Source organism: Pagrus major, chromosome 18, assembly GCF_040436345.1.
Source record: "Pagrus major chromosome 18, Pma_NU_1.0".
Lineage (NCBI taxonomy): Eukaryota > Metazoa > Chordata > Actinopteri > Spariformes > Sparidae > Pagrus > Pagrus major.
Genome location: NC_133232.1, coordinates 18557313 through 18571197, shown reverse-complemented (window position 1 = coordinate 18571197; position 13885 = coordinate 18557313). Strand labels below are relative to the sequence as shown.

Below are 13885 nucleotides of genomic sequence, written 5' to 3'. Positions count from 1 at the left end.
AAGCATTTTACTTCTCAAAAAATAAAGTGGCATAAACATTAACATATTCTTTAGTGAACTTTAATTTCTTTTTTGCTAGAAACATCTGGCGGGCCATATTGAACCATACAGGGGGCCAAAAATTGGACCACGGGCCCCACTTTGGGCAGCCCTGGTTTATACACAGTGTACATACGGAAAAAAAACATTTGAACACTGGTGTATGATCTGAACAAAAAATATGAAAAATACTTTAATGGTCAGTTTAACATGTTATATTACATACCTCAGGTCCTATTGCTGGTGCTCTCTGGTAGTAAGTAGTTAAGGCAGAAACATGTTCCTGCTGTACACAAATCGTGCTTTCTGTCCCGAATAAAAATCTGCATCCTGTCTACATTTTCTCTTCACTGCAACATCAGGCTTTCTGGAGCAGCTCGTGATCTGCTTCAGGTTTAGTTTAAGTGCTGGTAAATCCAACACAACCGTACAAAACAGTTTTTAAATACAAAGAAAAGTCCCCACAGACTCAGTTCTGTTTTTATTGCTCCGTTGAGAGAGTCAGCCCTCTCTGTTTTGTTGCAATAAGCTTTTGGCTTGTTACACTCAATGGGCCGGAGCCTAAACGTGCGGTCCAGCTGTCAGAGGCAGTGGTTGGTGGTCGGGTGCCACGGAGACTGGCGCAGCAGACAGTCTGTGGTGTCTTCGGCTAGTTTGGCGTGCCGGGAAATAGCTGTGAGTTGGGGGCTCAGGGGGAAGCTGTAGCGGTAGAGACAGTAGGGGCCCGTAGTGTCGGAGAGATGAGGGAAGAGAGACGGCCCCTGAGGGCTGAGGGGGCTGTGGAGGGGGAGGAGGCAAGAGGAGCTCCCCAGAGACCCGTGTAAACATGGGTCCCTACAGTGAGGAGGCTTCTTCGCCTGCAGCGCTGAGAGGAGAGGGAAGTCTGTCAGCGGGGACAGCGGGGGAAGGCCTCTCAGTCGGTCTGCTCCCAGGGAGGAGAAGGCTCTGCTGGGCAGCGGGGAGCTGGGCGATGTGGCGGAGGCCTTGCCATAGAGAGGAAGAGTGAGGGTGTGGAGGGCGGCATCCTGGCAGGAGAGCGGCGAGAAGGAGAACGGCGGGAGGGATGAAGAAGAGGAGAGAGGGAGGAGAGTCTTCACACTGCTGGTCGGCGACCCTGAGCCTCCTGTTGAAAAAGACGTCAGCCTTGAATGACAAAGATAAAAACAGGCTGGATTTGAGAGGTAATAGGAGCTGAAGTACCTTGGAGCTGTATGGTGAAAGGCTTGAAGTCTAAGCTGAGAGGGCCTCTCCAGGGATACGACTCCAACAAGCCATCCAACACTCCCCTACACACACAAACACACACAAATATACTGTAAAATGTTATTCCAGGTATTTAAATATTAGTCCTGAGAGGTGTGAAATTCTGCACTCCACAGTTCGACTTCATTTGAAGGTTTTATGTGGTGTCACATGTCAGTGGTTGAACCTTAAATCCCTCTTGGGTCCTTTAGTGTGGATGTTTGGTGAGGTTTTCCGTACCTATTCCTTCCTGGATCTCTGAAGCCCTTGGCGAACGGGTTCCTGTCGATCTTCAGTTTTGTGATCTTGCCCAAGAGAGAGAGAGAGAGAGAGAGAGACAGACAGACATGGGTTAGAGTCAGAGTGGACGTGTCAACCTGTGATGTGTTAAGCTAACAATGAGCTCAGCTTTACGACAGCACGGAGAGCCGGCAGAGCTCTCCCACAGGGACTGCATCTCCCAGCAGCACCCAGGGCGATGGGCCATGTCAAACAGGGCTCTTGGAGGTCGTGCAGTTTTATTTGGTGCTTTAACGGGCTGTGGACTCCAGCAGTGGGCCCAGTCACAGCTCGTTATTGAGTTTCTGTAATAATACGTTCGCTGATCGTAAAATGAGCCTTGATGAAAAGAGCTGGCAGTCCCCGCGGACGGCTCCGTTACTGGAGAAATGGTAGCCAACAGCGGGGTCAGCTCCCCTGCACGGGAACACACACACCAGCTCAGAGAAACCGGCCCGGCAGAGAATCAGGACACTGCAATGTGTGATCTTGCTGAGACTATCATGATGTTCACATTAAAACATTTTCATGTGAAAGAAAGCAGGCCTGAGCTGTTGAATGGGGGTTCTTACAGTCACTGCGTGCACGACATTGAGAAGTCTTGAAATTTGCTCTCTTAATATTTCTTTGAAACATCAAATAACCAAAGATTTTACAGGTAATATATTGTATTCTTCTGTGTTTAATAAAATGCAACAGTTTCTAAACCCTCTCGGTCAAATCCTGTGTTGGTGATGAAGTATTTTACTGTTCCCCAGGACGAGGTAAAGGTTTCTACCTGTTGATTCTGATAGGCTGTGACTGTGGTGAACTCCGTTTCTGGGAAGGAGAAGCTGTGCACTCCTTCAGCAGGCAGCGACTGGATCTGGGACAAGTCCATCCGAGGGTCATGCCGGATGATGTGCACACGTGGCTTGTACTTATGCATCGACTGAAGGATAATCTGGATGAAGAGTTGATGAAGATGGATGAGGTTTAACATTTCATAAATTGAACCACAATTTTATTATTATCTTTAAGTTGAACTGCAGAGGAACATTCAGGGCTGCAACTAATGTTAAATGTAACTATGAATAAGTCTGAAGATTATCTTTTTTAATTAACCGATTAATCTTTTTGTTTGTGAAATGTCAGACAATCGTGAAACATATTCATTACAATTTCCTAAACCCCGACGGGACATCATCAAGCTGCTTTTTTTATCCAAAACCCAAAGATATCCAGTTTACTGTAACATGAGACAGAGAAGCAGAAAATCTTCATAGATGAGAAGCTGGAATCATGAACATTTGAACCAAAAACAAACTAAACAAACTAAATAAAAACTGAGAACGTACAGTATCTCCGCCAAGGCCCAACAGCTCCCTTTAATTCAAACAAGCCTAATCCAATATCAGACTTAACCCATAACTGCTCAACAACAATTTAAGATCACCAGATCTACGATCCACATCAAATTGTACTCACTCAGAGATACCAGTTACATAGACGTGCCTGATTTTTAAAATCAAGATCCATGCATTATTCCCTGTGAAAATAATGAAAATGTTGAAAAATATCCTATCTCACAATATAAAGAAAGGAAGAAAAAAAAGTTCCTGGATCCGTCTGTTTTGCCGGATCCTGACCAAAAGTTATTGGGGTCTATTCTGGGCCGAGACTCATCCGTCATCCAAGTTTGGTAGAAATACGCTCTGTATTTTTTGTGTAATCCTGCTCACAAACCAACCAACCAACAAACAAACAGATACAAACGAAGTTGCCATTAATTTTTTCGTCACTTTGTAACTAATTGTTTTTTGGACATTTTTTTAAGCTCTACAGTCAACAGTTAGTTGCCCAGTAGTTTTGAGGATATTGATAAAATGTCAATTTTCAAAACATTTTGAAAAATAAATATGTAAAAACATGATGTAAAATGCAAATAATTTCAGTTACATAAAGAACTACAGTAGGTGATATTTTTTTTGAAGTAAATTAAGGTAATAATATGAAGATGATATGATAGAACGAAATATTATATACAGCAATGTCACATCAGGCTTCTTAATCCATGAAAACACAATATTACATTGAAAAACAGTTTTATATTTCATCACATACATGAAAACTAAAAGATTTACCTCAATTGTGCCATTTAACAAATAAAGCTAACAAAACCTCAAATTAAATTAGTGTCATACAATATTTATTAACTAACCAATTGTTGAAAATTGACATAATTTTAATTGGAGATCTCAAAAAAAATTAACGATCATGTTTGCTTGAAGGGGCTCAACTCTGCTAAAAGAAATTCATCTGAGCTCATCCCAAAATGTTATTTTGCAGTTTATAGTGTAGCTTTTGCTGTTTGTCTATGATGTTGTTGTTATTATTATTATTATTATTATTATTATTATTATCATTTTGCATATAATCCTTGAAATAAAGAGCTAAAGTGAAATGAACAATTTGACTGCTGTTGAGTTGTTGTTGTTGTTGTTGTTTTTGTTTGTTTGTTTTTGTTGTTGTTTTGTACGGGTTAAGGCAGAAGCCAATGAAAAATCTACACGTAATAGGAAAACATAAAGTTTCACAAGAGAATGCAGATTTTTCTCTAAACCAAACACAACAGCTCGACCGCCAAATTGAAGCCAAACAACAGAATCCATCAGCTTCAAAAAAGGTAACAATCATCACTTTTCCACTTGTGTTTGAAAACTCAAACTTCTGCTTCAACAAACTCCCGAGGAGGCAAAGTTCGGTTATTAACTGACCACAACAACAGGAGAGACCTTGAGGCTGTGTTACTGAGCAGAGAAGGTTCAGCTGTGGTGCAAAAGCAATTTCTCCATTCCCTCATCGTCCGCCAGAATAATGAATCGTCCAAACACACACTGTGGTTTTATAAACACGAGGATCAAGTGAAAAGCCTCCTGTAGCCTCCCCAGTCACCACATCTGTCACATCTGCACATCACTGAACCTTTACAGGAAGTTCTCGAGCTGAGAGGGATTTCCACTTCCTCTCTCCCTCAAACACGTGCAGACTTCCTAAATATTGTGCGTGTGATATTCAACATGTGTGGGACAGAAATCAGAGCAGGGCTGAAGCTGCCAGTTAAACACTGACAATCACACTTGGAGAAATATAGAAATATATCCACCTTTAACTAGAGGAAGCTGCGCATGCTCAGATGGGTTACCTACATGTCCCTTATCGTCCATCTCGTTGTTGGTGAGTTTGACCCGGTCAAAGCTGATGACCTGACGCATCCACGTCTCTCCTGCGCACGGCGAGTCCGGATGCACGTAGAGCCGCGGAGATATGCACGAGTGGTCCGTGTTTCCCGCCACCATCCACTGCGAGCTGTGGTACACGTACCTGCAGGGAGTGTGTGCACAGAAGTAAATAAACCAATAGGAAAATAATGAGTTTGATCCATTTATTACACATAAACACACCTGTAGCGTTTGGAGTCCACTGGCATGACGTCCATGGCAACGTAATACTGCTGGCACGGGTCCAGATTGCGCACTTTGACGCGCACAGATGGAAACATCCTCCTAAAGAGACAAGAGAAGAGTCATTTCCGAATTAAATATATCTTCAGTCTTTCTTAAAGCAGGTAAGAGTGCGTTCAGCCGAGATGGATTTCACATCACAGCACCGCGCAGACAGGAGACCAGCAGCAACAACACGAGGCAGAGGAAAGTTCAGGGACCTCGAGGGGCCATGAGGGCATCTTCACAGCCGAGATTTATAGCGTGTGTTCCCCGTAATTGAATAAACGGAACTTAGATTTCAGCAAGTGGTTATGTCCCAATAACTCATTTCTGGGAAGAGAAGGAAAGAGAAGAAGACGCACACGGCTACCTATCAAACTCCTCTGAAACAAATACAAAGTTCATTTAATGGACCGTGAACATCTCTGTCACAAGGTTTAGTTCTGTAAGTGATCGTCCCGGATCATATAAAATAATATGACTCAGTCAGACAACATTTAATTACTTCCTAAGTTTGACTCAAACTTATAAATCGGCCTCAGGCGCATTATTTATTATTATATTTATTATATTAACAAAAACGCACAGGCCATGAAAAGAAAATTATATTCCTACGCATGAGTCTAATCATAAACAAATATAACGCACGCAAAAACACAGTTTCTAGTAGTCCATCATCCATAAACCCCTTACGTTCACCTCATTTGTTTATTAAATGTAAAAGTGACCGTTTTACACCTGATAACGCGCACCTGTGGCCGCACAACGGTTCATGTAAATGTCACGACACTGATAGTGACCACTCCAGCTTGTTTTACATTCATATCAGACACTTCAACGAGGAAACGAGCGTGTAATTGTAACGGATTAGAAACGAAAGACTCTGCTCGGACGATTTATTTTGAAAGTCTTCCTCGTTTACACAGTGAGGCCCGGCCTGCAGAGTTCAGTGTGTGCGTTTATTTCTGTGATTAAACTGAATATTTGTAACATTTTTGTTCATCGTATCCAGAGAAATTATCGAGATTTTTTTTTTTTCAAACGGTAGTCTTAAATCTTAAATCTCTACAGGACTTTTATTTTCTTCTACTTTTTAAGCTTAACTTCAGAGCTGAGTTAATACGATCATGACTAGACGCAGTAATTTTGAAAACAAGTTTCTAATTTTGGAGGTTTTTGCAGTCCTGTCTAAACTCTTCTCGTACCTGCCAGCTTTAGTGATGATCATCTCGGTGCCGATCTCATAGAACCTCTTCCACAGCTCGGAGCCCTGCAGCTCGACACGGACCTCTCTGTCCGGCCGGCAGTCCCTCTCCTTCGGCTTGTCCTCCTCCCCGCTGGGGTTCGCCTCCTCTCCCCCGGATCCGACCGTCTGTCTGACCGGCTCACAGGAAGTGTCCTCCGTCCTCCTCCGCGTTGAACCTGCTTTCTTCATCTGGCTGACTGGATGTTCGTTCAGGCCTGTGAAGGGAGCAAAGACAGGGAGGAGAGAAGCATGTAGTACTTGCAACCATGCAAAATACGTTAGCTGCAACTTTAACTTGTTTTAAAGAAGCTATACTGTAGATCAGGGCTGCCCAGCGTGGGGCCTGCGGGCTGAAGTTGGCCTATCAAGGTTCGATTTGCCCGCCAGACGTTTCTTTAAAAAAAAAAAATATATTAATCATTTAAACGCTGTCTTTTATTTTTGTGATGTTCTTTAAATATAAAGGATTTCTAATCATCAATTATTGGTTATAATCTCAGCACAATGGATAGAGAGACACTTCAGTAGGTCAGTCATCTAAGGGGCCTTGGGATCCTGGTACTATGTTGCATCTTAACAATTCAATATAATAAGTGTTTGTGTTTTCCACCATGAAGTTTTAGTTGTGTCCCTCCAAAGTAAAAAAGCTTGGGCACCCCGTTTTAAGAAAAAGGAACACGCAGAATGTTGCTCCAGTTTTCTTTTAACATAAAGAATATTTGCAAAGCTTCCCCCCCTCGAAGATCATTTCATTTGATCCTTTTGTTTTTTAACTAATAGAAAATAAAGACAAAGTAAATTGTGAAACTGTAATAAATGGATGAAATATGGGCCTGATGAAGCAAAATATCAAACCCAAACTGCCGATTGCGTGGTGGGTTACGTTGTGCCATTCGTGCGTAAAAGGCGCGTATAAACAATAAGATGTTATCCAAAATCCATCCATCCATTTGCCTCACCGGTGAAGATGCTCGTATCGCTGTCGGTGTCCGCAGCTGAACTTGACTCCTCCGACACCTTCATCCTCTTACAGGGTTTCCCGACCAGCGCCTCCACCGAAAACGCGTGAGCCCGAGAACTCAGACCCTGCATCGTTGCTAAAGATCCCGTCTTTCTGCGCTCTGAACCGAACTTTGACTTTGTCCCGCGCAAGATTCAGTGCTCGAGCTCATTCAGCGCAGAAGCAACAGCAGCAGCAGCAGCAACAGCAGCAGCGGCAGCACCTCAGGGAGCCCCTCTTCTCTCACGGCGGCTCCTTGACGCTGCGTAATTGATCCGGTTCGTTCCCATGTGTTCTCCGAGATGCGCGTCCTCATCCAAAATCCTTGATTATTGGCACGCCTCTCCTCCTCACAACAATATCTCCCCCTCTCTCCCACTTTTTTTTCTGTGTCTCCCCTTTTGCTGTCTGTCTCACAGTGGGCTTGTTCTTTTGGTTCCATTCTGCGCGTCACAGGGAGAGAGGGAGGGAAGAGCGCGGCGTGTATTCCTCCACATGGGCCTGCGCTGCAAAAAATATCCATGCTCATACTCATGCCGGCCTCACATCTTAACTTCCTGAGACAAATGAGAAATACATGCTGCTGCAAAAGTGAAATTAAAAGCTATTTTTTTGTCTAAAGCAATCCTTTTTTTTAATCTTTCCTTTTGGAACAACTTTGATACAAAATGAGGCAGATTACTTTGTCAGTTTCAACAGGTGTAGTCAGATTAAAGAGAGTGCGTAAATTCAATTTGACTGCAAGAAAGTAGTTCGATTATTCGATTAATTGCCATTTTCCTATAAATTGAATAAAACTAATGACACACAGTGAGCAGCAGACATTTTTTGCAGTGTTCACTGTGGCCTTTGAGCATCCAGGACAGCCTGCAGCAGCATCTTTACGCGCGGTGACACTGTGAAATGATGATGCAGAACTGTCAAATCTGGATTATATTTTAGGTTTCTGGGATTTTTTGGAGTTTATAACGCAGGTTCAGCGGATTTAAAGTTATCATTCAAAATGATAATAAAGAAAATGACATGAAGCACCGTCTCCAATGTGATTTACCTCAAATTCGTGAAGCATATTTCCTCTCATTTTTGAGCCCAAGCAAACTTTTTAATTGACCTTCGTTTTTTCCAGGTTGGACATCCGATAGATAAATAGAATGAACATTTGAGAGCAGCGGAGGCGGAGCGCATAGGCACAAATATTTAAGTCTTTTAATTCGGACCATCTGGGAGCTGAAATATCTCCACGAAGCTCTCTGCATGTCTGCTGAAACTAACATTTCCTATATTCATTTGCAGGCTTTCCTTAAAGCGCTCTCTTGTCTCCCGTCCCTCCGGTATAGAAGTGGGATTTTTCTTTCATTTTTTTTTTTTTTTTGTCTTTGCGGTGCCCGGTGATAGTGTGCGCGAGTCTGGTTCTCATAAGCGCGGAGATCAGATGGAGTTCGGCGCACAGGGGGGGAAACTGGGCCGTAATGACAGCTCGGGATTATTACATTACTGCTCGACATGAAATAGATCCGCTTTACACAAATAAAAGTCAGCGAAGGCTCTATTTAAAATGTTTTTTAATCACATGATATAATTGCAGTGAGGAGAAAACAAATGAGGGCTGTGTTTACGGCACGGTTGGTTTGCTTGCTGATGGAAATCTCTGACAACAGCCGGGAAATGGAGAACTATGACCAACCGGAATCACATGCTCTCTGTCATCATAACCTGTTTCAGGCCTGCGGCTTGGATTTATGTTTACTCTTTCCTTACTTGTCCTTTTCTTTCATTCAACGCTGTAACAGAAGTGCATCCCGAGCCCGCGGCCTGGTGGCGGCTGTCTGCTCCTGAGCGCGCAGCTCCGGACAGCCCTGTGCAGTTTCCTCCCAGTCAAGTCTGAGAGATTATTTTCCATGTTGTCTTCAGCAGTCAGCTCATAAATCTTCGTCATGGGATTACGGGACGTCAGCCGAGTGATGACGGGCGTGCAGACGAAGTGATGCCTGGAAACAGGAAGCTGCTCCTCGTTGTTTGATTCTTAATCCAGCGCCAATCTGCGTTTGTCCAGTCCAGGGATGTTTGGCACACGTGTTTCCTCTTATTAAGCACAATATGCGCGCGCTCGGCGGAAACAAGAGACTCAAATCCAATTTAGCGCGGGCCTCAGGTTTCCGTTGATGCGGAAGTTTGATCAGCAGTCAGGCCTTCAGGCCGCTCGCATGGTGTTGATTTGCGTGTCCACGGCCTGATTAATACTCATTGGTGAATAATTGGTTTGCAGTTGGGACTCAGTGGTAGGCCTTATTATAACGCAGCACATTAATCACGAAGGTAACTTACACTTCAGTGGCTAAAAGACATTTGCTCTTCAGATTTTTTTTTTCTATTTCAACACAAACGCTTTGTCTTATTCTCACGTTTCACTGACTGACACTTAAAGGCGCAGTATGTAAGTGTTTTTGTTCAAAACACTTGAAAAATGAACTTAAGTTAGAAACAGAACGTGAAAAAATAACAGTTTTGAGTTTGACGTTATGTAATGTGTGACTGACACATGTACTGAAGTTAGCATGCTAACCAGCTAGCCCTGTTGTACCGTCAGCTCTTCCCGTGTGGAGAAGCAGCGCGTAGCACCAACAGGAAGCAGAGCACTGTACTGCTAAACGGCGCCTACAGCAAGACGTATTTTATCCACCTAAAAGAAGGCACACCTAAAAAAATATATATCCATTCAAGTGTGTGCTATATTGTGAACATTTTTGCTGCTGAAAGTCTGAACCAAATAGCTTATCTGCGCAGTAATATAGTGTGCGGCAGGCACAGCTGCGCGTAGGAATACAGATGTTATGCGGGAAATGTAGTCTCAAAGGAAAGGGCTGTCTGATGGCAATGTAAAGCGCCAAAAACTTCCAAAATATAACACACACTTAACTGGATGTATATATTTATTTAGGTGTGCCTTCTTTTAGGTGGATAAAATACGTGAGCTCCCAGTATGGACAGAGTAAGCTAATACGCCCGCTAGCTGCAACTGAGCTTACTAGCTAATGGCGGCTACAGTTAGCAGCAGTAAGCAGGTATTCTGGTGAGGTGCTGCCCCCTTTTTGTTCGTGTAAATTCAACAGGTGACAAATTTTTACATATTGCACCTTTAAACTGAAGTATGTGTGTGTGTGTGTGTGTGTGTGTGTGTAGTTGACGGCCTGGTGCCCAAAAAGTAATCATGACCAGCCTCACACTCTGCTAGACGTCTGTCTGTACTCTGTACTGTATATGTGCACATGCTCACAAATTAATGTGTGTGTGTGTGTGTGTGTGTGTGAGTGTTTATAAACAGGCCTGTCTGTCTGTTGCTCAGTGCTGAGTGGATGTGACGGGGCCCCCTGATGGTTTGTTTTGAGTTGGATCCTGATGCTGAGCAGTGAGAATGTGTGTGTGTGTGTGTGTGAGAGAGAGAGAGTGAGAGAGAGAGAGAGAGAGAGAGAGAGAGAGAGAGAGAGAGGGTTATTCTGGGCATGGGCTGCTGCAGCGGATGCCCACACACTGCCAAACGTCAAACTTCCACCAGCCGTCCGCCGTGACATATGTGGAGTGTTTGAATATAGAACGCTGTACACACTTAGTGTGTCGTGGCGCTAATGGGATGTGAGTCCTCTGTACTGGGCCTGAGTGAAGCCTCACCTGTCATGTGCTAATTGTTTCCAATGCTAGTTACATAAATTAGATCTGGAAAACCTCCTCTTCAGTGAGAAATTCTAGTATTGCATGGGCTGTTTGTTATTTGCACGTGTTGTTACTTTCTACCATTTCTACTTTAAAGACTACTTCTACTTTAGACTGTGCCAAAACATCCATAGCTGCTGAGACAAAGAAGGAGACGAGAGCAGAAACAGAACAAAGTCAATCAGTCAGAGCTTTTTACAACATGGCCCATTACAGAGTGACAAATTCCTTCGACCCTGACATGTCATCAGCTCCGTAGTGTGTGTGTGGATGTGTGTTTGCATAGTGTCACATCTGCTCCTCATAACCCTTTTCTTGTCCCTCTCTCGGGGGTGCAGCTGTCTGAGGTCCAGAGTGTCTCTCAGCCTGTCGGGTCCCTGCAGGGAACTGCTCTGTGAGTCTGCTCATGGCTTCTCCAGCAGCTCTAATGGAAGAGCCAGCGTGTTGCTGATCACATCCTTCTCTGCCTCGTGTTTTCATCTTGCTCCTTGATTTGCTGTTGAGAAGCCTCCAAATTCTCTCTTCCAATCAGCTGTTTCTGAGAGAAATGGATGTTTATGTGTGTTTAATCTGATTTGGCTGCTGATGACAGAGAGGAAAATCTCACCCTGAGGACCTCGTGAGAGACGAGTTTCAGCTGGCTGCTGCAGGGTTCTTATGCTACGATCTGTTTTACCAACATATGCTGCTTTATCACCGCCCTCCTCTTAATAACAATCAATATAACTAAATGTACAGCATCTGTCATACGGCATCTAGGGCCACTGAAAATGGAGGTCGGCGAACTACAGGGCGCCGCAGGAGTGAAACCTAAGACTCGGAAACGTTTACCTCGTCTCATGGTCAGTGGTTTTTTGAATGGGTTTTTGGTTAGGTGCCTGAAATAAGTCTGTGGTTAACAAAAGAGTAAGTTTTGTTCTGCAACGTAAAATACTCCAGTAAAACCCCTTTAAAAAAGGCAGTTGCTCACAAGCAGCTAAATGAGACAGAGGTTGTGGGGGACATTAAACATTGTTACGTCGAAAACTGAGACTCACTTTACATCTTTACAGGCCGACTTTAGTTGCAAACCACTCGAACTCTAACTTTACAACTTGTAGACTGATCAATTTATAGAAAACGTATAGTGGTGGTGACAAAGTGTGGTTCGTTTATAGCCTAACGTTAACTTTTCCCTTCTGGAGATTTCATTTACACTTCAAAATCATTAAAGTGATCCTCTGTGAAGATTATCTTCCTGAACAGAACGTTTAGTTTCATAAATGTATATATAATATATATATATATATATAATCCAATAATCCAAAATCCAGTTGAAAAATCCTGCAGCCTTTTTGTGGAGGGCACCAAGTTGATGCTAACTTCCTGGTAAGCTTCCAAAAGTACATCATCCCTGCAGCATTTGCTAGCTAGCTAGCCAACAACTCTATTGTTTACTATTGTTTATATTGTTGATTAGTAGCTAGATTTGTCGGCTAGATTTTCATTGGCAATGGTGGTTATTTATTTATTGTTAAAGGGCCCCTCGCAGCAGAAATTACATACAGTGCATTTAAGCCTACAATAAAGAGTAAAGCTGGTGACACTCTATCTCTTCTTATTTTACACAAACACTATGAAATTACCAAAACCAACATTAGATTTACCTTACTCAGACATATTTTCTGTTTCTTTGATATCTTGTTTCTATAAAGCTTTTGAAAGCACATCAATCACTGACTGACGTGTTCCTCAAATAATGGGCATTGTTTAATTTAATTTAATCCCACACACACTTTGCTGCCAGAAATACCAGCACACCAAACTAGCAGCGGAAAGTTGTCCCCAACAAAAGCACTATTTACTCCTTTTAAAAAGCTAAAAAAAAAACATTTACATATTTGGTTGCAATCATTGGACTTGGAGCTGAGCGGCACAGACAGGCTTGGAAAGAGTTAGAGAGGCTAAGTCTCTGTTGGTTTTGGTTCTTTCGTGGGATTTGCGACTTTATGGATTAAGAATAATATTCAGCTGTTCGGATCAACTCTCAGATCCTGAGGTAGGCCGGTCCAATGTAAACTGGTTGCTCCTTGTCAGCACTCAGGCAACACATTTCTGAATTGATTGCAGCCATTTTATGACTTGATCCACACTATAATAATAAAATAATAAATATATCGTTACTCATTCTGTGCTGCTATCCAGCACCTTTCCTTCCCCTCTGTGCAGCACCTCTGCTCTCAGGGGCTGGCATCACTTGAGGAGCCTGGGCATGAGGCCTGGCACTCCCGCCTCCCCCCCCTGCCCACAGTGTAGGAAGATTTAATGGCTCATGTGCCACGGCATCCAGCCCTTACTGGCTCCCTCTGCCTCAGCCAGGCCGGGTGGGTAAAGGGGGATGGAGGCAGGAGGAAAAGAGGAGAGGAGAGCTTCATCTCTGCCAGGACTCCTCCTCCTCCTCTCACCACAAGTGTGTTGTGAATTATCTTCTCTCTCTCTTTCTCTCCCTAAGCCTTTAGTTATCCCTTGCTACTCACCCTCTTCCTATTAAACACATATAGATCTTCATCTGTCCACAGCGCTTTCATGAGGCCCGCTGTGAATCCAGCTCCACAGCACAATTCATCTCACTTGTTTGGATAGCTAATTCTTTTTGATGAAAATTGCCTTCTCTCTCTCTCTCTCTCTCTTTCTCTCTCTCTGTCTTCGATTCTCGCTCTCCCCGACTGCCAGAAACTGTGTGGTTAATGGTTGCGGTAAAAAGAAACAAAAACAGCCGTAATTGATAATGAGAGTCAGACTCTGCATGTGAGGATCGCCTTCTCTGTCCCCTCCGTCTCATCAGCTGACTCGCCCGCCTGAGCTCGGAGTGACAGCTCAGCCAAGCAGGACTCTTCTCAGGAGGAT

At 43.5% G+C, this 13885-nt stretch overlaps 1 protein-coding gene across 1 annotated transcript; it reads right to left on the bottom strand.

Annotated features, from left to right (window-relative positions):
• Window positions 1-620: 620 nt before the first annotated feature.
• tbx22 (T-box transcription factor 22) lies at window positions 621-7383 on the bottom strand. Its single transcript, XM_073487637.1, has 8 exons — window positions 7251-7383; window positions 6251-6506; window positions 5004-5105; window positions 4749-4923; window positions 2339-2503; window positions 1522-1586; window positions 1240-1325; window positions 621-1162 (listed from the first exon to the last, which is right to left on the bottom strand). The coding sequence occupies exons 1-8, from the start codon at window positions 7381-7383 to the stop codon at window positions 621-623; spliced, it is 1524 nt and encodes a 507-aa protein (XP_073343738.1).
• Window positions 7384-13885: the final 6502 nt, after the last annotated feature.